General features: G+C 59.1%; 1 protein-coding gene across 6 annotated transcripts; it reads right to left on the reverse strand.

Moving 5' to 3' along the window:
• Window positions 1-1,478: 1,478 nt before the first annotated feature.
• On the reverse strand, window positions 1,479-22,267 carry Tns4 (tensin 4). Of its 6 annotated transcripts, XR_015447801.1 has the most exons (15): window positions 21,331-21,477; window positions 18,313-18,809; window positions 14,291-14,368; window positions 13,695-14,082; window positions 12,260-12,657; window positions 10,525-10,611; window positions 10,126-10,251; window positions 9,108-9,200; window positions 8,928-9,005; window positions 8,226-8,297; window positions 7,569-7,737; window positions 7,419-7,487; window positions 7,250-7,276; window positions 2,064-6,621; window positions 1,479-1,985 (listed from the first exon to the last, which is right to left on the reverse strand). XR_015447801.1 is itself a non-coding variant. In XM_087202492.1 (14 exons), the coding sequence occupies exons 2-14, from the start codon at window positions 18,716-18,718 to the stop codon at window positions 6,480-6,482; spliced, it is 2,133 nt and encodes a 710-aa protein (XP_087058618.1). In that variant the 5' UTR covers window positions 18,719-18,809; window positions 22,137-22,267; the 3' UTR covers window positions 1,479-6,479. The 6 variants fall into 6 exon arrangements, 5 of the variants coding, with proteins under 5 accessions (XP_087058618.1, XP_087058617.1, XP_087058616.1 ...); XM_087202492.1 differs by lacking the exon at window positions 21,331-21,477 and adding an exon at window positions 22,137-22,267 and having other exon boundaries at window positions 1,479-6,621; XM_087202491.1 differs by having other exon boundaries at window positions 1,479-6,621; window positions 21,423-21,512.
• Between the last annotated feature and the right edge of the window lie 4,757 nt (window positions 22,268-27,024).

Consider the following 27,024-nt stretch of genomic DNA (forward strand, 5'->3'; position numbering starts at 1 on the left):
GCCTGGAAGAAGACACAGGGATGTCCCGGGGTGTGGCTCGCCTCTGTGATGCCCATGTGTGCTTGTGCATGTGAGTGTGTGCTTGCATCAAACATGCACAGTGGTGCTGGAAGGGCAGGGGGAGTTTGGGGGTGCCCGGCTGTCTGTGATGGTGTGGGCGGGACGCACACTCAGGTGGTGGTGTGGACCCACTGGCTGTGTGAACTGGAGTGTGTGTCTGGGTGTGAGCTCACGTGGGATGTGAGCGGGGATGGAGATGTTCACAGAGCACGCCTCCCTCAGGGTCCCCTCTGAGGGCCGAAGGCAGCTGTGTGGCACTGCAGAACGGGGGCTATGTGCTTTGGGGGATCCACATTCTGCCCAAAGTCTGCTCCCTCTCCTGGGCATCTTCCCCCACATCCCAGGGGCCAAAAAAAGAAAATGTCAGTCTGGGCATGGTGGTGCATGCCTGCAATCCCAGCACTTGGGAGGCTGAGGCAGGAAGATCGCTGTGAGTTTGAAGCCAGCCTGGGCCGCATAGTGAGACCCTGTCTCAACCCCCCCCCCCCCCCCGTACCAAACCAAACCAAAGGAACCAACAAAGAAAAGAACAAGCTGTGGACACTGAGGCCTCCTCAGCCTACCCTCTGGACCTCGAGCAGCCCCTTGAGCTGCCCAGGAGTGGGTGCAGGCTTTAAGCGGGGAGCGGGGGACTTGCCCTCCGGGCCCCGGGCCGGCTGGTGCGGGGTGCGGGGTGCGGGGCTGCGCACATTTGGTTTCCATTTCCCTCTCCTCAGCGGAGAGCAAGCCCTGATGCTGCTGCCAGCGGGGGCTGGGCCTGCGCGGCGGGAAGGGAACGTGGGCGCACAGACGGCTCCCCTGGACTCAGGCGGGGCACCGGCCCCCTCCAAGCTCCTGTCAAAGCCCATTGTCCTGAGCTCTCTGCCCGCGGAGCCGGATTCTGCCACCAACTGCTCTGGGAACGGGAGAGATGGGGCGCCTCTCAGTCCCTTTCTGGGGGACACAGGACTGCACACCATGGTGGGGTGACCTCTGCTCCAGAGTCAAGGCAGTGGCTGGACGGAGCTGGGAGGCTGCAGGAGCCGGCCCGTGGTCCTCGGGGAAGCGGGGCGAAGGGCTCTGTGTGTGAGAGATGGGGGGATCTTCAGGGTGGAGGGGGGAATGTGGACCCCGAGAGGGGCGGGCAGGGAGACCTCACCCAGCCAAGCAGGCTCTCATTAGGTCCTCGCTGTCTTAGTGACCTGGCCCCTCCCGCGCCCCGTCTGAGGGTCCCCGGGGCTGGGGCAGATTGGGGTCAGAGAGCAGGAGTCGGGGCCCGTGACACATAATCAGAACCATGCTCTGCTGCAGCAGCAGGCACCACCCAGCCCACCGCCCAGGACCTTGGCAACTCCAGCTGCCGGGGAGGGGTGGGGCCGGAGCAGGGCCTGGGCTGGGCTTCTCGGGCCCTTAGGCGGGCTCTGCAGTCAAACAACATATTTTCACCATGCAACGGTATTTAATTACACATAAAAACAGAGCCATTAAACTGAAATTAAACCCTTGTTGGAATCACTTAATTCAGGGCATGACAAATTGCTTTTAGTGGAGGCGGCTGAAGTCCCCTGGGGTGGGGTGGGGAGAAGCCCGAGATTAGTGGCTTCCATAGCTGGCCATGTCCCCCACTCTCTTGGCCCCCTTTGCCAACTCTGAATTCTCCAGCAAAGGTCAGTGCCCTCTTCCTAGGGGCCACCCAGGCCAAGGGGGAGCGGGCAGGCTCAGCTGGCACTGCAAGAAGCCGGGTTGTGGAAGCAGTCACCGACCCCCAGGCCATTTTCCTGATGGGGACAGTGAGGCCCGGATACCAAGGTCACCAAGCCAGGGTCGGGTCAGAGGAAGCGGGGCACGAGGTTCCTGTTTGACAGGGCTGGACTTCCTCCTTCTGTTTCCCTCTTCTCCCTGCTCTGGGCTGGTGGTCTTGGAACGTTGCTGGCCTGCATAGGGTGCTGATGGGGGGTGGCCGCTGAGGACAAATCCCACACCTTTGGGCCACCCTGCCGGGACTGGCACCCTGCACCACTTGCCTGGCCATCCCGAATCCTGGCTCAGCTGGAGGTCCCAAGGGGGGCACACTGTCCCCTGGTTTTCTGGAGTGGCCCCAGGCTCATTCCCCTCAACCTCAGCTGTGGCCTTGCAGACAGAGCAGTTCCTGCGCCAGGGCCAGGCTGGGGTCAGGGGGCAGACGGTTCCCCTGCCAGCCTGGCAGCTGCACAAATGCTGCACAGCTGGGCCACTCTCTGCACCCCTAGAGCCTGAACACCCACAGAGGCCAGGAGGGGCGGGTGCAGGCTGGTTGCTGAGACGGAGGGATGCCCAGGACTGTGATGCTCCAGAGTCAGGTTCCGCCGCCCCTGGGAGTCAGGGCTGAGAGGGAGGACAGCTGGGGACAGCTGGGGACAGGCGCTCCCTCCCCCTCCCCGGGCCTGGGGGTCTCTGCCGCCCTTCCGGCTCCTTGTCTTGAGTGAAGCCAGAGCGCGGAGGCTGGGGCAGCTGGGAGGGGGGAAATGAGAGCCGACTGCTCAGGAAATCAGCGCAATTTTCCAGAATCGTGAAACGTTACTTGGACAATAGAGGGTTCCCCCCCCCGCAAAAAAAGTTCAATTGCCTTTGGCTGAGCTGTTTCCCAACTTCATTTCTCAGCCACAGTCCAAGGGTTCTCATTGGAAGCGACATGTGACTGCTCAGTGACCCCAGGCTGGACGCAGCAGTGTGAGGGGTCAGGCCAGGCCAGCATGGGACCCAGAGGCCCGGGTCAGTTCTGGGGGCCCTCTCTGGGGAGCCTCAGCCACCAGCGTCCAGGCTGATTAGGGGCTGTGATTCCGAAGAGGGCTTGTGCTAAACAGCAAATGGGGCCTGGAGAACCGTGAAAATGCTCCTGTTCTCTTTTTCACCGGGGGAGAACAGAGGCTGCCTCTAGAATGCATGTGTCGCCTCTGGGTAGGGGCAGTCTTGGGGCTGTGGGGGGAGAAGGCCCTGGGCTGGGGGAGGGCCTGCCCGTGCAGATGGGCCCTGCAGGGCCCGCTGGGGGCCTCAGGGACCTCCTGTGCCCGTTACAGGGGCAGGGACCAGGGTTGGGCGGGCCCGCCTGAGGGCAGTGATGAGCACTGGGCAGGAATGGGTCAGAGGCCAGGGCGGCATCTCTGCCCCAACATCCCCAGGGAGGGTGGAGCAGGGTGATCTCACACATAGGAAGGGCCGTTTGGGCAGCAGAGGTGCTTAGGAGCTCATCAGGGCTTGGGAAGAAGGAAGAGCTGCAGCCCCAGGGGAGGCCGATGGTTGTGTATGGGCACAAGAGGCTGCTGGGGGCCACAAACCTGGGCATGCAAGGGTGGACGCATACACCCAGCTCCAAAGGCACAGGAAGGCAGTGGAAGGGGTCTCCCTGTGGCCCTGCATTTCCTCTAAGGTCCTTTCAGCCCCTTGATCACGACGCATGCCAACCTCAGGGCCTCTGCATGCGCCATTCCCTTGGGCCAATCACTCTTGCCCTGGGCTCTTCAGCTTTTACCCCCAGTATCACCTCCTTTGAGGACTCCTTGCTGGCTGTCCCAGGCAGAATATCTCCCTCCACATTACTTCCTGCCATGCTTGTTTGTTTCCTGTATTAGGTTTCCCCCGATTGCTATTTTCTGTTTTTCGGAAATACTCTCCTATCTTCATGTGCACAGCGGGCATGCAGATGTTTGCTGGGTGGACACATGAACAAAGGAAGGGGCCCTGGCTGGCGGCTTCTCTCTGCAGGCCTGGGGACAGCTGTGGCGCAGAAGCCGCCCGAGACAGGAAATCTCAGTGAGACAGGAAGCCAGAGGTTGCCACCTGGGGGGACAGGGGTTGCAGGACACAAGTGCCTGCTTTCAGGCAGAGGGGCATGAGTGGCTTTTCCAGCGTCCTGAGCAGCCGGGGTGAGGGACAGAGCTGGGGAGAGGACTTGGGCCCTACTGGGGTAAGAGACAGGAGAAGCAGACGGCCCTGTGCCTATCCTGCTGTCCCGGGAGGCAGGGGACTGGCTCGGGTGACCTCGGTTCTTCTGCTCGTTTGGGTTCACGTTGCCTGGCTTCGAATCCTGCTGTGCTGTTCAGGACGGTCGCCCTCAGGAATCTACCCAACCTCTGAATCTGCGGTCCCACATCTAACAGAAGTCCTAGGGCTTGAGGGGCACAGGGGAGGTATGGGAGAAGACACAGCCGAGTTGGGGAGGGGCCCTGTCTGCGTGGGGACAGCATGGAGCACGTCCCGCCTGGCTGTGTCTGGCCCATCAGCCCCATTCCGCACTGGGAGCTGGGTAGCTGGGGAAACTGAGCCTCGGTCTTTCCCACCCTGGGCCACCTCCTGGCCAGCGGGGCTGCAGGTGGGGAGGCGGGGCCCTGTGGAGAGGGGATATTGACTGAATTCACCCAGCCCGCTGTGATTCCACTTAAGAGGCGGGAAGTTTTAGGGCTCACTGAGGTTAAATGGAGTCCTGACGCTATAGGATTGGTGGCTTTAGAAGAGGAAGAGAGTGATTTCACGGAGACTGAGGAAGGAGAATCTCCAGTTCAAGGCCAGCCTGGGACACAGAGTCCAAGCCAGCTGCGCATACACCCTGAGGGTACTGATGTGAGAAGGGATCTGGGCCCAGAGCAAGCTGGTGCCTCCCCGGCCTGTGGGGAGCTGCAGCCCCTCTCCCGAGCCTCCCCCTACTTCCTGTTTGAGGGCCAAGTCCTCTCCACTTCCTCCTCCCAAGCCCTTCTCCCCCAGGTCTCAGGTCCTTCCTTGCACCCCTAGCCATGCTTCTAGAGCACAAATTGTCAGTTCCTCCTCTGCCCCAAAGCCTCTCTCTTACCTACATGAAGTCCAAGCAGGTTGCCATGTGCAATTGTGCACTGCAGAACCTGCACAACTGTACAAGTGGTCCTGTGTCCAACCTCATTCATTCAAAAACACTCCTTCTCAGCTTGGCACAAAAGGTTCCTGATGACCCTGGGGCTTCCTACAAAACAGAACTGGACATATGAAGTGTCTCACACTGGATTTAGCACATGGGATTCCCTCCAATAAAAGTTGGTTTCCCCTCTTTGCATGGCAAACTCCTATCCACCCTTGAAAACCCAGCTCAAATGTTAACTCCGTGGAAACAGTGCCCTGCTCCCTCCTGAGAAAAGCCGATCTTGCCCAGATGCCCCTCTTCCGGCCGAGCCTGCCTGCTGCTGGGAAGTGCGGGTTGCATGAACGGGGACAGCAGCTGCTGATTGGAACCTGCAGCCTCCACCCTCTACCCTGGCTCTGAGCCCACAGACTCCTGGGTGGCACAGGGTGAAGGCCAGGCAGGCTCAGACGGGCTGGATGTGAGCAGGCAGGGCTGGGACCACAGGGCAGGAGTCCGGTCAGGGTGTGGGTGAGAGGTTGCAGTCCCCCCGCTGGAGGACATAGGGCGTGGGGTGTGGGCATCAGGTGGCCCCTTCCCTGCCCAGCTGCCCCTGCTGTGGCCCAGGCCCCAGGGTGCGGCGGGAGGGAGGGAATCGATCCTCTGAGGCCCTGCACTGTGGTGACCCTGCACGTCCTGCAGCCTACAGGGGGCATCGCCAGGGACAGGCGAGGGAGGGGGTGGCCAGCTGGCAGGAGCTGGGGAGAGCCCAAGGCCCAGGGTGGGATGAAGGGGCCATTGTCCAGCGGCAGGCCCGGCCGGTGGCTCGGGTCACCCGGGTTCAGGGATCCTTCCGGACTCCCCGAGCAGCTCCGGCGCCACCAGCGGAGGCAGAGGCAGGCACGGGGGAGGGGGGCAGAGTGGCCGATGGAGCTGTGGTCGGAGGGGGGAGGCCTGTCTAACCCCGTCCTGTCTGACGGGGTCTCCTGTGTTGGGGACCCCATCCTCGGCACTGGGGCGACAGACACTTTCTTTTCTGGTAATGGGAGTGACATGGGCACTTAGGGGGACAAGAGGACTCTGCCCGCCCCACAGCTGGGCCCGGGCCCAGCAGCCTTGAGAACCTGGGCGACCTGCAGACGAGTGCGGGCCAGGTGGGCGCACAGCCAACCGGGCCGCAATCTGATGTTTCCCTCAGGCCCGGCCTCGGCCAAACACAGCGATGCTCTCGAGACAGCGGTGCCCGCTGGGATGCAGCTGGCGCGCCTCCAGGGCTGCCTTCCCGGGGGAAGCGGCGGAAAGGCTCCCGCTCTCCGGTCTCAGGCGGCCGGCCTCAGTATTCCTGACTCTCTGCTGCCCCCTTGTGGCCGCGAGGCCGGGGGCCACCCGCGGCCACACGCCCTGGAAGCCGCGCCGGAGCCCCAGCGTCTCTGCCCGCACCTCCCACGCGTGGGACAGTTACATCGGCAAGTCTAGGTGTGCGACACCAGCCACTGCCGGGCAGGTGGACCCAAAGGCCACCGCGAGAGCGTCACCAGCCTGGAGCAGAGGCCCCACAGGTCCCCACACAGGTCCCGGCAGGAGGGGCCGCCGACCCCTACACCCGCTCCACCTCCTGCAGCAGCGCCACGACCAGGCGGATGACCTGCGCCGCCGGCTGCACCGCGTCGTACTCGGCGAAGAGGTGGCACACGTTTTCCTGCGCTTCCGTCTGGTTCTTGGCCACGAACCCGAAGATCCTGGAGGGAGAAGGCAGTGTGTGTGGGAGGTGGGGGTGTCAGGCCCTCCTCTGCCCCTGGATGGCTCTCACCATGCCACAGCGCCCTGCAGGAAGGAGCTGCCTCCCCCCAGACCCGCAGAGCCCCGAGTTCAAGCTCTGCGCCTCCATTTTGCCCGGGGGACCAATCCCTGAGGACAGGAGGCTGCCTGAGGGGCAGGGGGCACCCTGAAAATCGGATGGGCCCCCCCTAGGCCGAGGCTCCTCAGTAGAGCCCGTGTCTCCTGCAGGAGATGAGGGTCCTCCCTCAGACCCGGGCTCCCCCAGGACAGGGTCTGTGTCCTCACCAATGCCTTGGACTCGTGCAATTCTTGCAGCACTAGGGATTAAAATCAGGGACTTTTTCCCAGCCCTTTTACAGTTTTTAGCTTGAGTCAGGGTCTCACTAAGTTGCCCAGGTTGGGCTCAAACTTGGGATCCTCCTGCCTCTGCCTCCCAGTGCTGGGATGGCAGGTGTGTATGGTGACATCCAGCCTCGAGCTTTCCAAGGCCTTGAACTCGAGGCAGGATGGGGCCTCCCTCTGTTGGGTCTGGGGCCCCATCACAGGGACCCCTCCTGGGGCCGTGCACCGAGAGCTCACAGGCCTTACCGGGAGGGCTTGCAGTACTTCTGCCACCTGTGGGAGGAACATGCTGGTCCTGAGCCATCAGCCACGCCGGAACCCTGCTCCCCCTGAGCCCCTTCCCTTCCCGACTCCCTCTGCCATCGAGATCCCAGAACCCCAGGGCACCAGGAGGGCGGCAAGGCCTTGAACTTACTTCCGCTGCTCGGGGTCCGTGCCACAGAAGCGCAGGGTGCTGAGTGGGTAGTGGCGCCGGAAGAAGACCCTGGGCAGGCGGGGAGAGGAGAAGCCACGGTGAGGGGCTGTCCCGGCGCTAGGTCCGCCCCCCACCACGTGACGCCCTTACTTCCGCTGCACGTCGGTCAGCGTGATGCCCTGCTCGGTGACTCGGAAGTGGACCACGGTGGGCGTGGGTAGGACATCCTGCTCCAGGGTGGCCGAGATGGCTTTCTGCACGGCTAGAGCCCCGCTCAGGGTCTCCACGCTCACGGAGCTCAGGTACAGGGTGTGGCAGCCTGTGGGCCAGGGACAGTGCTGGGTGGGCGGCCAGGGACCACGAGGGGAATCAGGGTGTGTGGTGACCTCCAGATGGGCCGGCCGGGAGGGGCTGTCCCGGAGAATGTCTTTGGTCCGGACCATGGCCACCCCTGCCCACACCTCCGCCCTCGGTGACGAAGACAGGATGGGGAGGTGACACCCACAGGAGTGCGGATTTCCACCTGGCTTCTGACCTCTAGACCTTGGGGGGTTCTTTCCTGGGTTGAAGCAGCCAGGACCCAGACCTATGGCCCCATAGAGGACACCCAGGGCAGGCGCCTGGGGCCCGGAGACCCCGGCTGGTGGGTGTGGCCCGTGGGGTTGTGAGCCCTACCCCCTGCACTCCGGGCCCTGGTGGGGTGAGGGGCACGCGGCGCGGGGCTGGGGGTGGCAATGGGCGGGGCCTGTGTGCGCCTGCGCCTGTGCAGGGCTGGGACGTGCAGGGGGGAGGGCCCACGACACTCACCTGCAGATTTCTTGGGGCTGGAGGCCCGGCTGTCTGTGGGGGGCTCTGCGGCTCCGTCTGCAGCTCCCAGCTCTGAGCCAAGGCGAAGGAACAGGCCCCCGAGGAGCAGGTGGGATGAGGGACCCCTCAGGGTCCCCTGGACCAATCTCCCTCCCCTGCCTCGGGACTTCGATGATTACACAAATGGGGCCACTGGGGGTCCCCGAGGGCCCAGCCTGCAAGCCTGTGACCCCAGTCTCCTCCCTGCCCCCCAGGTCCTGGACCACTGCCTTGACCGTATGTATGCTTGACCTTGTCCTCCCAGGCCCTTGGCCCCGACTTCCTTCTGACCCCACCCCAACGCCAGGTTCCTCTTTGCGGGAAGTGGGGACCCTCACCATCCCTCATCTGGGGCTCCCGGCCCTGAGTCTTCTCCCAGAAACTCCCCTTGTCTAGCTTGCCCCGTGCACCCTGAAAATGACCCCTCCCTCAGGGCTGAGTTTGTATCTGTGAAAGGCGGATAGTGGCAGCACCATCTATCGAGTGAGTGCTCAAGAAATGTCATGGCGTGTAATCCTTGCACTCGGGAGGCTGAGGCAGGAAAACTCTTGCGAGTTGGAGGCCAGCCTGGGCTACCTCGTGAGTTCGAGAGCAGGCGCTTCTAACTATAACCGTAAAATAGTCCACAGCCAAGGTGGAAGCGACCCTGGGGCCCAGACCTACCTCGCTGCGGGATGGCGAGCGGGCAGGGCAGGGCCAGGGCCATGATGGAGTGCTGGCACACGAAGGCAGAGAGGCTCCCTGCGAGGAAACAGGTGCCCGCATGAGTTGGGTGTTCCCAGCCCAGGCAGCTCAGAAGGGTGGGTCTCCCATCCCGGGGGCCTGGGGCTGGGGGATGCGCACCAAAGTAGGGCTCCTCATCGGCTCCTTTGAGATGTACCCCTTTGGCCGAAGACTCGATGAGGAAGTGTCGGATAAGGTCACAGCTGTCCTCGCCTGTAGAGGAGAAAGTGCACGTGCATGCAGAGAAGGACAAAGTGCGCATGCGCTCAGGGAGGTGAAGGAGGAGGAAGAGCGCATGCATGCTGGCAGGTCTCCCTTGCCAGAGCTGCGCGTGGGCCTCCTGCGGCCACACGAGGGGCCAGCACGTTTGCTCCAGGGACTGTCGGTCCCATTAACCCTTAGGAAAACTTCCTTCTGGTGAGAGTTATCAGGGCTTGTTCCTAATTACCAGATATCAGCTCCTCCATGGTCCGGTCTCCTCCCACCCCCGTCCATAGCTCTGTTATTTTCCACCAGATTATCGCTGCTGCAGCCAGGCTGGTGCTGGACTCTACCCCGCCACCTGCAGTGTCTCCCCCGATTTCCCAGGTGCAATCTGGGGGCTTCCGGGGGAGCCAGGTGCTTGTGCTGGGTTACTGTGCCTATCCACCTCCCTGAAGAGGTGCCAGCCGCATGGAGCCCTCGGAGGCCCTGGTTCCTTACCCAGAGCCCGGCACAGGGAGAGACCGCCGACGTGTGTGGGGGTGTGAGATACCATCCACGTGTGATGAGCTATTAAGCACACGTAATGAACTACCACACCCACGTGATGGGTTATGGCATACGCCCGATAGACCATCACACACAACTGATGGATTATCACGCACACAATAAGCTGGCACACGTGTGGTGAACCAGTGCATGCTAGAGGTGTCCGGGAGGTGAGCGCAGTGTGCATAGAAGTGGTTTTGGAGAAGAGAGCAGCCCTGGCAGGGTCGGAACCTGGAGGGAAAGGTGCTTTTCACGGTGCCTCAGGGTTGTTGGGAGCTGCCAAGGAGGGGGACTGACCTCCCAGGAGTACCCTGACCGGCCTGGGGACGTGCCATGAGCTAACGTGTGCTGGCTGCAGGAGGCCTGGAGGGAGCAGACTGGTGCCTACCTGATTGGTGGTGGGCGGATGCAGGGGCCTCGGGGACCTTCAGGGCCAGGCCAAAGGAGCCACGGTAGGAGGAGCTGTCCCTGATGACGAAGGCCCCTGGCTCCTCCCTCTTCAGCAGCTCTATGGCTGGAAGATTCTCCGGTCAAACACAGGTCCCACCCCACAGAGCCTCTCGGTCCCCAGCCCCACAGGATCTTCATGAAGCAGTGTGACGAAGTGACCTTTCAACCCAGGAAGTCCTTCTAGTGTCTAATCTGCCATCTGTGCTGCATTTCTGTTTCCTCTCGAGGTCAGCAGGACAGTAGGACACCCCCTTCCCTGGACACAATATTTGCCACCCCTTCTCCCCTTTGTTTCATGACCAGGGCCCCACCTGTCCAGCACACTGCTTCTCTTTACCTTGCTCTCGAGTGATACTCGGCTTAAACCAGTATTTAGATGTATCCATCACGAACTTCATGGTGGGTTGTGTGTCCCTGCTAGGACCTGAACACAGACAGAGAAGGGGAACAAAGCAGGCTGAACTGAGAGTTGCTGGAAGGCAACCAGCAGAGAAGGCTGGGGACCCCACCCTGTTCTTCTGCCCAGGGCCCCCCTCCTGGCTGGATGTAATCTCTAAACTGCCTAAAGAGACACACAGCCATTCAGTGGGACTCCAGGACTTGGCACGGAAATCTCCCAGTATCCTCTGTAGTGAATAAGAAACAAATAGATAACAAACCCAATGTTGCCTGGTGGAGGGACTGAACTAGGGATAAAGGATTCTCCTGTGCCTGTTTGCCTTCACACTCTCCTGGCCCTTAATAATTCTAAGAGTTCCTTAGGGATTCATCTGCTTGGAAAAGAAAACAAGAGAAGAGGGTGGAAGACGGCAGATCTGGGTGGCAGAGTTTTGCACAACTGTTCAGCACCTAAAGCCCAGAGGGGACTGAGTGGGCTAAACAGCCCTGAGGGTCTCTAATGCTCCAACAGTGTGAAATGAAAAGGAAATTTGTATAATGCGATAAGATCCTGGAGCATAATTAGTGACATCCTGGGACATCCGAAAAGCAGCCTGGGAGTGTCACGCGCTGGCTGCACGTACTCTTTGAGATGCCAAAGTGCCCATGTTGTTGGTCCCTAAGGCAGGGAGCAGTGGTTCTCAGTTTTGGCATCTCAAGAAGGTGTCTTGTGTCCAGCTCAGTAGAAAGAACTGGGTACTGCAATCTCCAATCTGCAAATGATTTGTCCGGGGAAAGAGCCGGGAACAGACGGGAAGGTCTCCCCTCGTGGCACCCTCTCCCTGCATGCATTGACGTGCATCTCACACCCTGTGCGTCACGCTGGAAGCTCTGGGTGGAGACTTCCAAGAGAGAGGCAGCGGCGGTGTCCCGCCAGGGCCCTGTGGTAGGAGGCGTGTGCGGGAGGTGGGGTGCTGCACCCCAGCATGTGTGTTTACTGCTTTGGGTTTCCTGCCTTGCGTGCTTGGACGCCTGCAGTCCCAGTCTGAGAAGAAGGGTGTTTGGCATTCTGTGGTTTGGGGCTCTCTGACTCGGAATGTGTGGCCTCCATTCCCCTGCGTGCCCTCTCTGTGCTCTCGTCATCCTCGGACGTCAGAGCGAGGACTAAGGCTCCCTCGGGCCGCCTTGGGTTAGTCACCAAGTCTGCGCCCCTCCCCCTCCTGCCTGGCTCTTACCCGGAAACCCAGCTGTCCTGCAGCTTCGAGGCTGAGTTCCGGTGTGTAGGGCTGACCCTGCTTCCTCCCTGTGTGGGGTCTCTGACCCCTGTTGCCTAAAGGGTGAAACCTACTTTTTGGCTTGGCATTCAAGACCCCTTGCAATGTGTCTCCAGATTATTTCTCAGCGTCCTTGCCCTGCATCCCAAATATTGTAGCCATTTCTTAAATATGCTGCGGGCTTGGACCCTGCCACGACTGTGGAGTCCTGCATCTTTACCTGTAAACCTTTCCTACTCTGTATGGCTTTTGGTTTTGGTCCATCTGTTTGTCCTTACAACCTGGCACAGGGCGTGTCACACACTAAGTGCTCAGTAAATGTTAGGCAAGTGTCGGCTGGCTGTTGCCGAAGCCCACTGGTGCTTTGTCTACTTCCCTTGCCTGGATTTTCCATTGCTGGATTACTGGTTTACAGCATACCTTCCGGGGCCATGGCAGAGGGGACGTCTGGCAGGGTCTGAGCTTGGCTCTTGGTTTCTGGGCAGGGGTGGCTGGGAAAAGGTCCTGGTGTCCGCTGGGGTGGGGCAGACCAAGGTGCTGGGCAGCCGTTGACCAGCACGATGGGGATGTCCACCATGGAGTTGGCAGTGGACGCCGGGCAGCTGCTGGCGTGCTCCATGGCCGGCGGAAGGGAGTGAGTCACGCTGGGCTGGACCGAGCCTGGGCCAGGGTTCCTGGGGGCCTGGACGCTGCCAGGTCTCGTGCACAGGGTCTCAGGGCCGAGGCTGTGGAGGCTGGAGGAGGAGCTGGCTGGGCTTTCCCAGGACCTCAGAGATGACTGGTGGCTGGAGACGCTGGCATGGAGGAGAGACTGGCTGCTGCCGGGGAGAGGGGAGGGCACATGTTAGGGTCTTGGCCCTCGTGCCAGAGCCAGGGTGCCATGGCTTTGACCAAACAGCGCTGCACACCCTGGGCCCATCCCAGCCCACCCGATGTCCTGCCGAAGGATGGACAAATGTCCCTGGGCTGCTGGGTCTCTGCTCATTTAGAGGCCATTGGGCCGGCCCCCGCATGGTTCCTCTGCCTTCCCAGCCAGAGCCCCAGGCCCGGGCCTGCTTGTTCCTCCCAAGAGCCCTGTGGACAGTTGGACCTGGGATGGACAGGTCCAAGGCAATGTGGACGGAGCCCAGAGAGAGGAGGAACATGAAAAGGGGGAGGGGAAGGGAGGGGCAGGCTCTGCTCCGAGCCAGTGGGCATGAGTGTGAGTCCCTGGCTTCCTGCCAGGCACTGTCTGGGTCCTCGCTTTGGAACTGGTGGGTGGGACCTGTGTTTGGTGTTCCTGGGGCATGACAGGGTGGGTGTGCAATTCTGCTGTGAGGCTGCAGAAAAGTGAGCGGTGAGCATTGGAAATAAAGCCTAGGCAGGTTGGGTCCCTGCTCCTGGGTCTTGCCAGCAGCGAAGAGAGCAGGCTTTCCTTTCCTGGGTGGCTTATCTCAGCCGCCAGAGCCCCTGCATGGCCGGTGTTTGGAGGTTTGCACGGCTCGCTTTGACAGGTTGTGCCGGGGCGGGGGGGGCAGGTGAGCCTTGTGAATACCGCAGCTCTGTTCCTGAGGAAGATGTGAGCTGAGATCTCTGTGTACTGAATTCTGCCCTAAACCCTCGAGGAGAGCGGAGACCGGAGTGCGAGTGATGGCAGAGAAGACAACCTGCACTGCTTTCATCTTCCTGTGTTTTTTTTTTTTTTTTTTTGGTACCGGGGGTTGAACTCGCCTTGCGCTTGTAAGGCAGGCGGCGGAACCACTGAGCTAAATCCTGCACGCTCCAGTTTGGCTCGGGCAGAGCCGGGGGCTCGCCCTGACGCTAGGGTGTGTGCGCATGCGTACTGCGGAGGGAGGGTCAGCACGCCGGAACCTACCTTCCGAACACGTAGCTGACGTCGGAAGCCGGGCTGGCCGACAGCACCGAGCCCCTGCTGCCCCGCTGGGGTGTCAGGGCCCTCGGCTCCTTCTCCAAGCTCGGGGAGGCCAGCAGCGGGGAGCCCAAGCCATGGGGGCCCGAGGCCCTGCCCCCCACGGAGGGGATGGCGATGCTGGGGGAAGGGCGGGGGGCGGGAGCCCTGCCCTGGCTCCCCGAGAAGATGAGGCTCTCGGCGCTGCTGCGGGTCTCCCGGGGGACGTCCCTGCAGAGGAGGGGGCCGCCGCCGCGTGGGGAGCCAAAGGGTGGGGTGACAGACAGGCTGGAGCTGCGCGGGGCACCGTCCTGGCCTCTCGGTCTCATCGAAGTGACTTCGATGTACTTGATATCTTTGGGAAGAGAAGTAGAGCACTGGTGAGACAGGGACTCCGGGATGGAAACTCTGGAAAGGGATCTCAAGAACGGTTGCCCCCCCCCCCCCCCCCCGCCCCGAGCTTTTATACAGTGAGGCCCAGACAGAATCGGCACCCAGTGCCACCTTCAGGACGCGTTCTAAAGTCACCCTTCGTGGCGTCGTCCCTGGGGCACGGGACAGACCTGGTTGGTTGGGAGATGTGGCCCTGCCAAGCATGGTCTCGGAACTTGCCAAGTCACTTCGAGCCTCAGTGTCCACACCTGCAGGACAGGGACGCTGTGTCCAGCCCCGGGCGTACAGGAAGGGCAAAATGGGATTGGCTCAGGCAGCAATACCTCGCCTGGCACACAGTAGGTGCTTAAAACCTGGGGGTCCTCTGTCTTTCCACCACTCCTGTCACTCAGGTTGCCTCAAGGCTGCTTCCCGTCTGCAGCCACGGCAAGACGGGGCTTTGGATGCTCAGTCACGCCCTAGAATCTCCCAGCAGGGTTCTAGAAGTCTTGCTGCCCTGGCTGCATCCCATTTCACTTAGATCAGAATCTGTGGGGACCCGGCCTCTGGTTGGACTGGATTGGTTGTGTGTTTTCTTAGTTTCCCAGGTAACTCCTAGGCATGGGAGCTTCCACTCTACCACTGATGGCCTCGCTGTGTCATGGCCCCGGGCCTGGTACCCAGGACGGAGTGGCAGCTCCACCCTGGCCTGGGGACCTACGTGTGCAGTAGTCTGTGCACCAGGGGTGCCCTGAGCTCCGTGGGACAGAGTCAGTGGGAACCCAGCCTCAATTCCTGTCTGTGACCTCCTGGGCCAGAGCAGTCTCCATCCCGCAGCCCCGCCGAGAGTCAGGAAGTCCCAGCCTGCCGGGCCACTTGGGCAAGGCTCCTGGCCGCTCTGGGAGTTCCTGCCTTTGCCTGGGCTTGTCAAAGGTGGGGGGGGGCATCAGGTGACCTGGGCTTCCGGCCCCAGGGGCTGCAGGGAGGAGAACAGGGGCACAAGTGCTGGCTTTGCCACCTTTCCAGCTGAGAAGCATTGGGGCTGGGGTGGGGGATGTCAACCTCTCTGAGCCTCAGTTTTCTTATCTGCATAGTGCAGACTAAATCCAAACTCAGAAGGATGTGCTGCTCGGTTGTAGCGGTGGAGCCTGGGCCGTGGGGGAGTCTCGAGGGAGGGGCCGGGTTTGGGGCAGCCCTGGCCAAGGTGGGTGCCCCTCTGCCCAGGAGGATGCGGCCAGAGGATGCTGGGGGAGCACTTGGCGCGGTTAGGTTCTCTGAGAGGTGGCCAGACGCCACACTTCCACTTGCATGGGACTTGACAGTGTTTATCCCACCTCTGCCTTGGAACCTCGGAGAGCTCAGGGCAGGACAGGCTTTGTTTGTACGGAGGAGGAAACAGAGGCTGGAGGTAAGTGGGAGAGGATTGCACAACGGTCTTCATGGGGTGGTATGTGGGTACCTTGAGCCCATGCGCCTGCGAATAGGTGAAGTGCATGTGTCATTTACCCCTCGCCACAACCCTGCCGCAGGAGGAGATGGTGTTCATCCTCAGACCGAAGGAGAAACCGAGGCTCCTCAAGGTGAAGCGAGTCGTCCAGCGCCACATAGCCAGAGACGGTGGTGCAGCTCGCTTTAGGGGCCTGGTCCAGGAGGAAGAGGGGGCTCCTTGGGACCCCCTTCCAAGGCCCTGTCCTGAGAAGGTGCCTGACTGCTTCGGGAGGGCCTCTTGGCCTGGTGAAGCTCTGGCCGCCCACTTCCTGGGTCACCCCCACACCCCAGCAAAGCCCCTGCCCAGGGCTGAGCCTGGTCTTGTGAGTCACTGAGGTGGATGAGACTGGGCCCCCACCTTGTCCCTGGGGTGCAGCCGCTGTTTACGGGCTGCAGGGCAAGTCAGGGCAGGGCAGGGTGGCAGCAGGCACACGTGGGTGGGGGACAGAGGGCTGGCTACTAAGCACCCTGCCCTCAGGACTGGCAGGCAGCCTGGCCTGGCAGCAGAGCTGGAAAATGAAATGGGGCCTGTGCCAAAGATGGGGTGGGAGGTCTTGGGGAGCAGAGGGGGGATGCGGCGTGTGTTTCTAGGAGCCGTGTTCCCTGGGGACAGGGGGACCTTGAGAGCTTGTTTGGAGGTTCTAGCAGGGGAGCGCAGGTACTTGGATACCCTTGACCGAGGAAACGGTCCTCCTCTATCGGGGGTGGTCGTCCTCTTCGACCGAGCGTGCGCGCGCAGCTTCGGGAGGGGCGCACATGGAGCGGTGAGGGAGGAGGGGACACTGCCTAGCCAGCCAGATCAGCCGAATCAACCCTGGCGATCAGTGGGGTGACAGATGACACAGCCAAATCGCCCTCACATCCGACAGGGACTCCATAGGGCAGCTCTAAGGGAGTCAGGACCGGCCAGGTGCAGGGAGGCCGAGCCTCAGGACAGGACTGGGGGCCTCTAAGATTCACCATGTGACACCCCACTGGGCAGGAGACGAGCCCTGCCAGAGAGAAAATGGGACAGGGACGCTGGAGCCCAGAAACCCGGCTTAGAGGCCTGACCTAGCTCGTGCTAGCCCTGTGGCCGTGGGGCTCCACTTGCCTCCTAGAGCCTGTTTCCTCCCTGTAAAGTGAGGTCCCCTCTGTTTCCTTCAAGGGCCACTCCCCGGGGCCACAAGGGACCATGAGGGACATTTATCTACTGAAAGCCTGTCTCTGTCTAGGGCAGGTGTCCAGAAGGACTCCTGTGTTCAGGCTTTGAACCTGGCCAAGTTGGGGAGAGGACAGTGACCGTCTGTCCCTCTCAGCCCAGCCCGGGATCTGTGTCCAGCAAGCTTTGTCACCAGTGGCGGTGGTCGGCTCCTCTTAGTGATGGTGGAGAAATCCCTGCAGGGAGGCTGATTTGGCTGGGCCGTCTTAGCGGGTAGTAAGCTCTCAGGCAGGAGAGGTGTCCACGCAGGGTGAGAGGTGGGGCTTCCTCCTCCATCATCAGGAGCCAGGCAGAGCTTGGCAGCTTCGTTGGAACCTCTGAGCACTGCCAGCCTGCTGTGCTCACAGTAGCGTCTGAGATTGCTGCCCACTGCCCATGGGCTGTGCTGATCACTGGCCCTTCCATGGAGGACGGGCGCATGGCCATCCACCCCTCCCTCACACGTGGATGCCCCATGGATTCTGTTCTTGCCCCAGCTGGCCCTGCCTAGGGGCACGAGCATTAGCACTGGGCTCCTCCTACCAAAACGCTAATCAGGTGCAAGATGCTTCCTGGGTGACGTACCCAGGACTGGCCGCAAGCAACCAGGAGCCTAGGGTGCTGGCCCCCATCCCAGAGCCTGCCCTGCCCTGGAGCCGGCCCTGCAACACCCTGAAGTTAGTAAAAACGGCCACTACTTTTGGTGATCTACAGGGTGCCAGGGTTTGAGACAAGCAGCCTTCGAGTGTGATTTCTTTTAATCCCTGCAATACCTTTTGAAGTAAGGACTCTGTCTCCATTCACAGAGTCACAAAGACTCCAGCTGTTAGGCTAGGCTGGCTCTGCCCCAACCCTGGTCCACCTCAGTTTTTCCCTCCATAAAATGCAGATGAAATACTCTGTGGTGGGTTGGAAGGTGACAGCGCTCAGCAGCTCCTGGTGCTGTATATAGTAAGTGCTCAGTGAATGGAAACCTCTCTAGATTCTGACTGTAATCATCACCGAGGCCGGGGGTTTAAATCCCCAGAGGCCTCAGTTTTCCCGTTTGTCTAATGGGGCACTATGACCTTTGTGCTCAGCGTGAATCCGAATCCAGAAGCAGGGATTTCCCGCTGCCCTTGGACTTGAATGCCCGTGTTGTCTTGCTTGCAGCAGCTTGTTAAGAGCTGATTGCTAAACTTTCAAGATTTTGTCCAGCTGGTTGCTAAACTCAGTCATTATTAAAAATCACATTAGAGAGCTGGGTGTGATTGTGCATGCCTGGGATCCCTGTACTCTGGGAGGCTGAGGCAGGAGGATCGAAAGTTTGAGCCCAGCCTGGGCAACTTAGTGACCTAGTGAAGCCCTGTCTCAAAATTTTAAAACGTGTGTGTGTGTGTGTGTGTGTGTGTGTGTGTGTGTGTGTGTGAAACTTAACATTTATCTCTTTTATGTAGCAGAGAAAACAGGCCAATAACTTGCTTAGGGCTGCACAGGACAGTGTGGCCCTCACCTCTGAGTGCATGGCAGAGTGCTCCCTCCTCACCCTGTGCCCCAGCTCCTTACCTATGGCTTCAGGCTCCTCCGGCTTGTTCCTGGAACCCTGGCTTTGGGCAGCTCCGGCCTGGGGGCCCCCAGTGCCTGGAGGAAGCAGCTGGAAAGTAGGGTCTAGTTCCAGGATCATCTGGTTGAGGGTCTCCAGGGAGAAGTTGATGTAGGGGTCTAGGTCCTTCGGGGTCCCCGAGTCTTTGGCGTCTGGTCGAGGGACCTGCTGGAGCTGGCCAGGGGGCCCCTTGCTGGGCATGGGGGCCATCAGGGCCTGGGCCCCCCAGCCTTCTGTGGTATAGTAAGGACACGGGGGTGGCAGGCTGGGGCTAGGTGCTGCGTGCAGGGTCGTCCTGGGCTCCTCAAGGGGTGCCAGGCAGGCAGTGTGGCTTCCCGCCAGCAGGGAGCTGGGCATCACCTGCGACATGGGAGCGCCGTCCCCAGCGGTTTGCTTCCGGCTTCCAATCAGCCTTGCTTACATCCCAGAGCTGTCACTTGTCAATGGGAGTTTCCGGGACCTGGGAGAGGCAGGGGTGGGACCAGAACAACTTCTGTTACTCCAACAAGGGCATATAGACCCCCTTGTTTAAAAGCATGGAGGTCGCTAGCCGGGCGGTCATTTCAGCTACTCTGGAGGCTGAGGCAGAAGGATCAAAAGTTCAAGGCCAGTTTGAGCTTCTGGGTTCCATCCTCACTACCACGGAACCAATAAGTAAGTGAATAAATAAGCAAATGCATGTGTCTGGAGCCAGACTGCCTGGGATTGCTTTAGTCACTCTAAGTTTGGGGAAGTTAATTAGCTTCTCTGTGCCTCGGTTTCCTTCCATATAAAATAAGCTGACATTTGTAAGATGCTTACAACAGTGCCGGCAGGTTAGCAGCTTTAAGTGACTTCCCTAGATGTTTATTGAACATCTGCTATGCCAGGCCTATTTTTATGGTTTTTTTTTTTTCTTGGTACCGGAGATTGAACTCGGGACCTTGTGCTTACGAGGCAGGCAGTGGAACCACTGAGCTAAATCCCCAGCCCTGGCCAGGCCTGCTTTTAAAGAAACACTAGGCACATTTACTGAGCGATGGCCGGGCACTCACGGCCCTGATGTTCACACACGATGCTTTTGCTGTTATCCCCCCATTTACAACGAGACAACGGAGGCACAGTGGGGACAAGTCCTTGCCCATGGCCATGCTGCCAGCAGTGCCAGAGCAGGCCCTTCCTGGAGGAGATTCCAGAGGTCGGCGGACAGATGGGGCATTGCTGAGCACCAGGGAGCGGAGCAGTGAGGTGGGCGGAGGGAGAGGTGGAGGACTGGCTGGCTAGACCCGCTGCCAGCCCAGCTCCAGGGCCGTGGGGACCTAGGATGTGTTTGGCTGGGGGTGGCCTCATCAGATGGTATTCACTCCCAGGGCCTGCACCTCACCTCGGTCCCAGCTTCCTGGTTTCCCTTCTTTCTGTTGCCTGACCTCAGCACCACGTGCTCCTCTCCCAGAGGTGCGGAGAAGGTAAGAGACCCAGGGACAGCTGAGAAAAGGGTACGAGGGTCCACCACCCACTCCCCACACCCAACACGAGGCTCTTGCAGTTGCTTCCTTCACGGTCTGTTTGTGACCAGCCGGGCCCAAGGGACCTGGAAGCCACTCCGGACCTTGAAGATTTGGATTCAGATTCTGACCCTGACCCTCTGCTTCCTCTTCTATGAGGCAAGGGTGAGACTTCCCGCCAGCATCCTCGCAGAGGTTTATAGCTGGCCGAGGTGGTGCAGGCCAGGGATCCCAGGACTCAGGGAGGCTGAGGCAGGAGGATTGCCAGTTTGAGCCCAGCCCGGGCAACTTAGCAAGACCTTGTCACAAAATTAAAAATTTAAAAAAGGCTGAGGAAGTAGCTCAGTGGTAGAGCTGGATGCAAAAAAAAGAAAAAATTACTCAAAATAGAAGAGAGAGATTACTGAGGTGCAGAGAGGGGTCCGTGGGCTCAAGGTCACATAGCCAGTTGTGACAAAAGCCAGGGCAGCTCCCCTAGGCCTCCCGGCACGCCCTGGAGGGGACGTGTGCCTATAAATGGAGTGGAGGGAGCCGGCCTCCGATCCTTCCAGGGCCAGGCGAGGACACGGAGCCAGCGAAGCCTGCCCTGGGTTTACTGGGACAGGACCGGCACACCCTGCAGGGCTCTGGCCAGGCCTGTGGAGGAGCCTGGGGATGCTGGCTGTGCAGTGTGGACCAGGACACTGAGCTGTGCCAGCCTGGCAAGCGTCTGGAACTCATTTCAGCCAGGTGCCAGGCGTAGGCCTGCCATCCCAGCACTCAGGGAGGCTGAGGCAGGAGGATCACAAGCTGAAATCTTGCTCAAAATGAAAAATAAAGGGTTGGGAATGGAGCTCAGGCCCCGGATTTAATCCCCAGCACTGAAGAACAAAACAAAACAAAATCAAATCCTCGCTCATTTCAGCTCTCAGCAGTTGTGGGAGGAGGGACTGCGGGAGAGGCTGAGGAGTTTCCCGAGGTCACGCAACCCTCGAGGCCTCTGGGAGCTGGCCCTGGACCTGGCATCCTCGGCTGCACAGGGTCCCCACTTGCCCGCCGGCCGCTAGCCCCTCACCCTCCCTCAGTCACCGGCCTGGGTGGCAGCTGTGGCTTGCCTCGGGTTGCTGGACGCTGACCCCTCCCTGTCACCCTGGCTGTAAGCAGTCTAAGCAGGGCGTGTCCGGGGTCTGTGTATAGCGGGGGGACCCTGGAGGCGCTGCCTCATGTAGGTCCCCACTCCTCTAAGGCCGGCCCCGGCCCCTGGCAGCCCCCTGTGCCACCTCCTTGGTCCCTCTTCCTCCTACCCGAAGGCAGAGGGTGAACCTGCTCCCCCCAAAGCACATCGCCTGGGGGCTCCTCCCTGACCTCCTGTCCCCTCCAAGGGTCTCTCAGCTCGGGCTGGGATACAGGAGGCCCAGGCGCAGTGTCCAGTCCCCTCGCGTGTGGGTGACCTCGGTTCTCCGATGGGTTCCCTAAAGACCCCGAGCCACTCCTTCCTGCCCGGGTCTCTCCCCTTACCTCTGAGCCCAGGCAGGTGGGCGAGCTGGGGACAAAGGCTTCAGGGGAAGGGGCTGCGCGTCCCCCCCGTCCACGCGAGCAGGGGCCCCTACCTGTGTGCGAGGGCGGCGGCAGCTGCTGCTGGGAGGGGCTGCGGCGCCAGGTGAGGAGAGACACCGCCCTCTCCCTCGGCCCCGCCCGCGGCCCGCCCCCTCCCCCGCCTGCGCGTGGCCTTGACCCAGGCGCCCGCCCCCTGGTGTCCCCGGAAGCCCAGGTGTGGCTGCCGCTGGGCCCGGCCTGGAGGGCGCTGGGCGTGCCCGGGGCTCCTGGTCCCTCCTGTGGCTCCAGGGGGTCCGGGAGCTCCTATGACTCCGAGGGAGATGGGCGCGGCAGCCCTGTGGCAGATGTGGCAGACGTGGCCGCGGGGTGGGCGCCTGCGGAGGAGGAGACCCACCCTTCCTTCTTCCCTTTCACACCAGACTCCAGCCTGGGAAGGGGCGCGTGCTGCTCACCCCTGCGGGCCCCCGACCCCAGCACGGGGGTGTGCCCGGGAGGAGGCCCCACGGGGTGGGGTGCAGGGAGGAAGCCACTCCTCCCTTTCCCCACTTCCACGCCCTCCCCGGGGGTTCCAGGGTTGGGGGGCGTCCAGCCACGGTGAGCGGGCACCGGTGGCAGAGCCCCGGGCTTGGCAGGCAGCTGTGCATCACCTGAGCCTCAGAGGCCGCGCCCTGGACCCTGTGTTTCTCAGACCCTAGGAAAGACACCCCCCACTCCTGGCCTCTAAGCAGCGGGAAGGGTTGAGGAGAGCAGAGAGACAGCTTGCTTACTGCGGACCCGACCCGGCCCGGGAGTCTTCTCCAGGCTGGGCCGGAACTTGCAGTTCTCCTGCCTCAGCTTCCCAGAGTCCTGAGGTTACACCACTCCGGGCTGGCCCTGTGACTTCTTACCTATAAAGCACATGCCCTGGCCTGGCCGGCAGGTGAGGCCCAGTCCAAGAATATCTTTGTTATAAGTGTCCACGCCCAGGATAGGGTGTGGCCAGAGCCAGCTGTGCAGGGGCCCCGGCTCTGCGAACATCCTCACGCTCAAACTTTATTATCCGTGTACCTGCCAGTAAAAATGTGGAGCAGCCACTCTGACTCTGTTTATGAACGATACCCATAGAACCTTAGAAATCACATGCATGAGCCACGTATGGGAATATGTATCAGTACTCATTATAAAAAGACACATAGCTCATGAACTATGTTTTGCACATTCTGCATGGATGCATAAACAGCATGGATGATGTACATTATAAGACTATAACTAGAAATGAAAGAATAGAAGGGCCATGGGATGAACGATACTTAGAAGTCTTTTCTACGGTGTTCCATTTAGATTTTGCTGTCACACAGAGAGTAGTGTGATCGAATGTGCTTGTTTATTTCTGAAAATCCTGGTGTGACACTCTGAGGGACATGATCTGCTCATTTGATTCTAAATCTGGTTTATTTTGTGGTTGGGATTTAATGACTGTCACAGCTGAGGAGGACCTCGGGGAGACACCTGGATGCAGACGGACAAAAAGCCTCAGCTCATTAAATCATGACACTAATTTTCAGTTTTCAGTTTCATCCACCAATTATGCAAAGATTTTGTTCAAAATTGGCTTGCAAATTTCCATCTTCCCTCATGTCAATCAGTTGTTCTTGTGTAGAAATTGGAATATATTGCATTTTAATACTTTCAGCAAATGGATTTTAAACCCACTCAAACTCTTCATTTAGAAGATTTTAAGCAAATTAAAATGTTCTTTTTTGGTTTGTTGTTTGAAGGGCAGATAAGAAAGAATCTTGGGAGTACACTTTTTTTTTTTTAGCCACAAAATCGTGTAACAATGGGAACACTTCAAACTTTATTTCTAAATGCTCTCTCTTATTATTTTCCATATCAAGGAGCTACTTCATTGATAATTTCACCTTTAACCTGATGAAGAGAGACTTCATTTTTGGAAACGTCCATGGTAGCACTCAAGAGACAGAACTTAGGAGTTTATTTTTCCTTTATGATTTGCCACCTGAAACTGTCTTCCAGTTGGGGGAAGCTGCCATTTTTCTAGTGTTTCGTTGTAGATTTAGGCAAATTGTCCTTTTGTCCCTTCCTCCCTCCCTCCCTCGAGGTACCAGGGTGAGAATCTGGGGCCTCACACTGAGCTTCATCCCAAGCCCTTCTTATTTATATATTTACTTTTTGAATTTTGCCACAAGGATTCACTAAGTTGCCCAGGCTGGCCTTGAACTTGCGGTCCTCCTGCCTAATCTTCCCAGTTGGGCTGGGATTACAAGTGTGGACCACTGGCAAATTGTCCTTTTTTAAAAGAAGATTGATTTAGTTTGAATCATCCATTATAAACTGTAGTGTCCATGGAGGGACGTGTGTAGATGTCACTCTTGTCACCCATTGGAGACTGAGGGAGGGGCGTCCCTGACACCCTCCACCTCAGGTAGCACCTTTGCCCCTTCTGGAAATTGACTGACTCACACGGGCCGAGACTGGCTGACAATCAGAAGCAGCAAGGGAGGCCCGGTTGGTCTGGAAGTTAAATTTAGACCCTGATTGCTTTCTTACTTTTAGTTAGAAATGCATATGAGCTGGGAGTGGTGCTCCACACCTGTAATCCTAGCACTCAGGTGGCTGAGGCGGGAAGATCACAGTGACTTTGAGACCAGTCTGGGCTACACAGTGAGTTCAAGGCCAGCCTGCACTACATAGTGAGATCTTGTCTCAAAAAACAAGCAGGAAAGAAAAGAAAAGAAATGCATATGTTTTACAATCCAGAATTTCTTCCACATCCCATGCCATCTTACTTGGAGGTCGAATCTTGTTGGATGGACCCTATTGCCAGCTGTGTGACATCAGCCTGAAAACCAGGTTCTCACCTGGCTGGGTGTGGAGAGGGTGCAGGTGACCCCTTCTCTGGCTTGTCCCCATGCATGCTGCCCAGCCCAGCAGCCCCAGCAATGTCTGCATCGCCATGGCCCTCTCTGGACCCAAGTGTTTCTGTGTGGCTTTGGGTCCTAATCTGGTGATTCTTAGGCTGCCAGTTAGATCTGGAAGGAAATCAGCCATTTGTGTCCGCAGCAGCCCGACTGGTGTGTGGCACCGGCCCTGGACGCTGTACTGCACGGTCTCACTCTCCCCTAGAGGAAGGGTGTAGGCACTCTGGGGGGCATCAGTGCCCTTGTCCCCTGACTGGGAGCAGCAGTGACGCGAGCTGACCAGAAGAAGTGGACCCTGGGCAGCTGTGTGCCTGGGCATGGCCTTGCGTGCAAGGTGAGCTTGTCACAGGAGCAGGGCCACCCTGCTCCTGGCTCCTCCCTGGCCGCCCGTGTGGCCCCTCCTGGCTGCCCTCTTGGGGCTCTGTTCTATTGTCCCCGACTTTCCTTTGGCCTCAGTGCCCCTGGACCCACTCGTGGCCTTGGCAGCCACCATGCTGTGTGATCCCCCCAATTCAAGCTCCCTTTCCTGCTGGGCACATACATGGTGGGACTACATTTCCCAGCATCCCCTGCACTAGACGGGACATGGGGAGGTGTGTGCGCCTCCCTACCTGCTGGTCTGGCTCTGGAGAAGAAACCCTTCCCTGTTTGCTGGCCGGGTGTGAAAGACCCAGGAGTGTGAGTCAAGGCTCTCACTGCAGTGGGTAGAAGGGGCTGGGTCCCCGGGTCCCCAGACCTCCTTGCGACTGACCTCATATGAGAAGACCCGGGCCTGGATTCTTTAGGATTTTGGGAAGTGACGTGATGGAGGAGGAAACTTGGACTCTGGTGCTGGTCCCCCAGCCCGCCCCTCCCCCATAGCCCGGGGAAATGGATTCACATCTCAGAGCCTCAGTTTCCTCCTGGGATTCAGGGTGGGCTGGGACATGCCATAGAGAGGGTGACCAGCAAAGCGCTCTAGGTGAAGCAATGTCCCCTGGGCTGGACATGCCTGGACATTTTCAGGGCCCAGGGAAAGGTCCCCTGTGGAGGGAGGCAGTAGTGGCAGAACTTTGAGGTTGCCCCCTGTACTCCAAGAGTGGTTACCCTGTCAAATACTAACTCAAGTACTGGTACAGAAGGGTTTTGAAGAGGTAGTTTAGCTCCAAGTCAGGGGTCTTAGAATATGTAGATGACCTGGTGGGCCTGACCAAATCAGGTGAGCTCTTTGTCAGAAATTTTCATCCCCCTGGTAGCAGAAGAGGCAGGTAAGAGAGATTAGAAGCATAAGAAGGATTTGATTCAAGATGGCCAGCAAGGAAATGGAGACCTAGGTCCTACAACCACATGGAACTGAATTCTACCAACAACCTGAAGGACTCTAGAAGGGGATTCTGATATGGATTCATAAATGGGCACAGTGTTATTTTACTAAATCTGTGATTCTTTGTTACGCAACAGTGGAAGAGCGATACACACCACAAGTGTAGTCAGACACCCTAAGCCAAGCTCACGCACAGTGAAATGTGTTCTGTCCGTCCACGTCGACACATCTTCCCCATGACCGTGGAGGCCTGGCTGAAGGTCATGGTTCTCTGAGGATGAGGAGTCCTGCTCTGTTCCAGGGGCAGCTGCCTGACCAGGACTGGATCGGGGTCCCTGTGACATGACCCTCCTTGTGTCATGCCTGGCTCTGTCCTGCACCGGAAGAGGAGGCCAGCCTGGTTCGGAGAAGCCAGGTTCCTGTCCCTCCGCTCCAAGGAGCCATCCTGGGCTGGGGTGTGGGTTGCCTCTGGGAGAGGAACCCGGAGGAGTCTCGGCCTGTCTGGGGAGGAGACCCTGGTGCTCTTCATGCAAGTCAACATCTACAAAGGACAGCTTGGCTCTGGTGGGCACATCCATGAAAACCCACAGGCGTCTCACCCCATGGTGGTGGCCAGAGCTGGACCCTTGGAAGTCGACTTTTCATTTTTTCCTTTTATTGTAAAATGCATGTGATGGAAAATTTACCACTAGTGACATCCGGTGCATTCACAGTATTGGGCAACCACCACCTCTGTGTAGTTCCAGAACATTTTTGTCACCCAAAAGGAAACTCAATACCCATGAAGCCATCATGCCTCCTCCTCTCAGGCCCTGGCAACCATGAATCTGTGTTCTATCTTTATGGCTTTACCTATTCTGGACATTTGATATAAATGGGAAGGTACAATGAGTGACCTCTGGTGCCTGGCTTTCTCACTGAGCATAATGACTTTGGGGTCATGTGGGCTGCCATGGCCGGCATGAGCTCTTCAGTCCTGTGGCCAAGTAACCCACCCACTTTGTGGAGGCCACATGTGTGGGGGTCTTTATTTTATTTTATTTTTTTTTGAGACAAAGTCTTGCTATGTAGCCCAGGCTGGCCTCGAACTTGTGGGGATCTTCCTGCCTCAGCCTCCTGAGTGTTGGGATTACAGGGGTGTCCACCAGGGCTGGCTTTGTAGGGGGTCTTCCTTGCTAGGCTCTGTGATGGTCTTGTGCTGGGGCTGGGGGAGGTTGGCTGGTGGCTCCATCTCTTTGCTCCTGCGTCGTGGGTCACTCTAGGATACTCTGCAGGGAGACAGCCAGTCTCACCATGTCCTGTGGTCTTTGCAACCCGATCCTGAATCACGTCCAGCCATGGGGCAGCATCGGACCCAGTGGGGTGGACCCATCCCTGAAAGATGCTGCTGTGAGGGGTCCCCGCTGTCTCTGGTCAGGTCAGGGAGTCCAG

Source organism: Heterocephalus glaber, unplaced genomic scaffold (assembly GCF_053883595.1).
Source record: "Heterocephalus glaber isolate CG9 unplaced genomic scaffold, H.glaber_assembly_v1.0 deba00001773, whole genome shotgun sequence".
NCBI classification, from domain to species: domain Eukaryota; kingdom Metazoa; phylum Chordata; class Mammalia; order Rodentia; family Bathyergidae; genus Heterocephalus; species Heterocephalus glaber.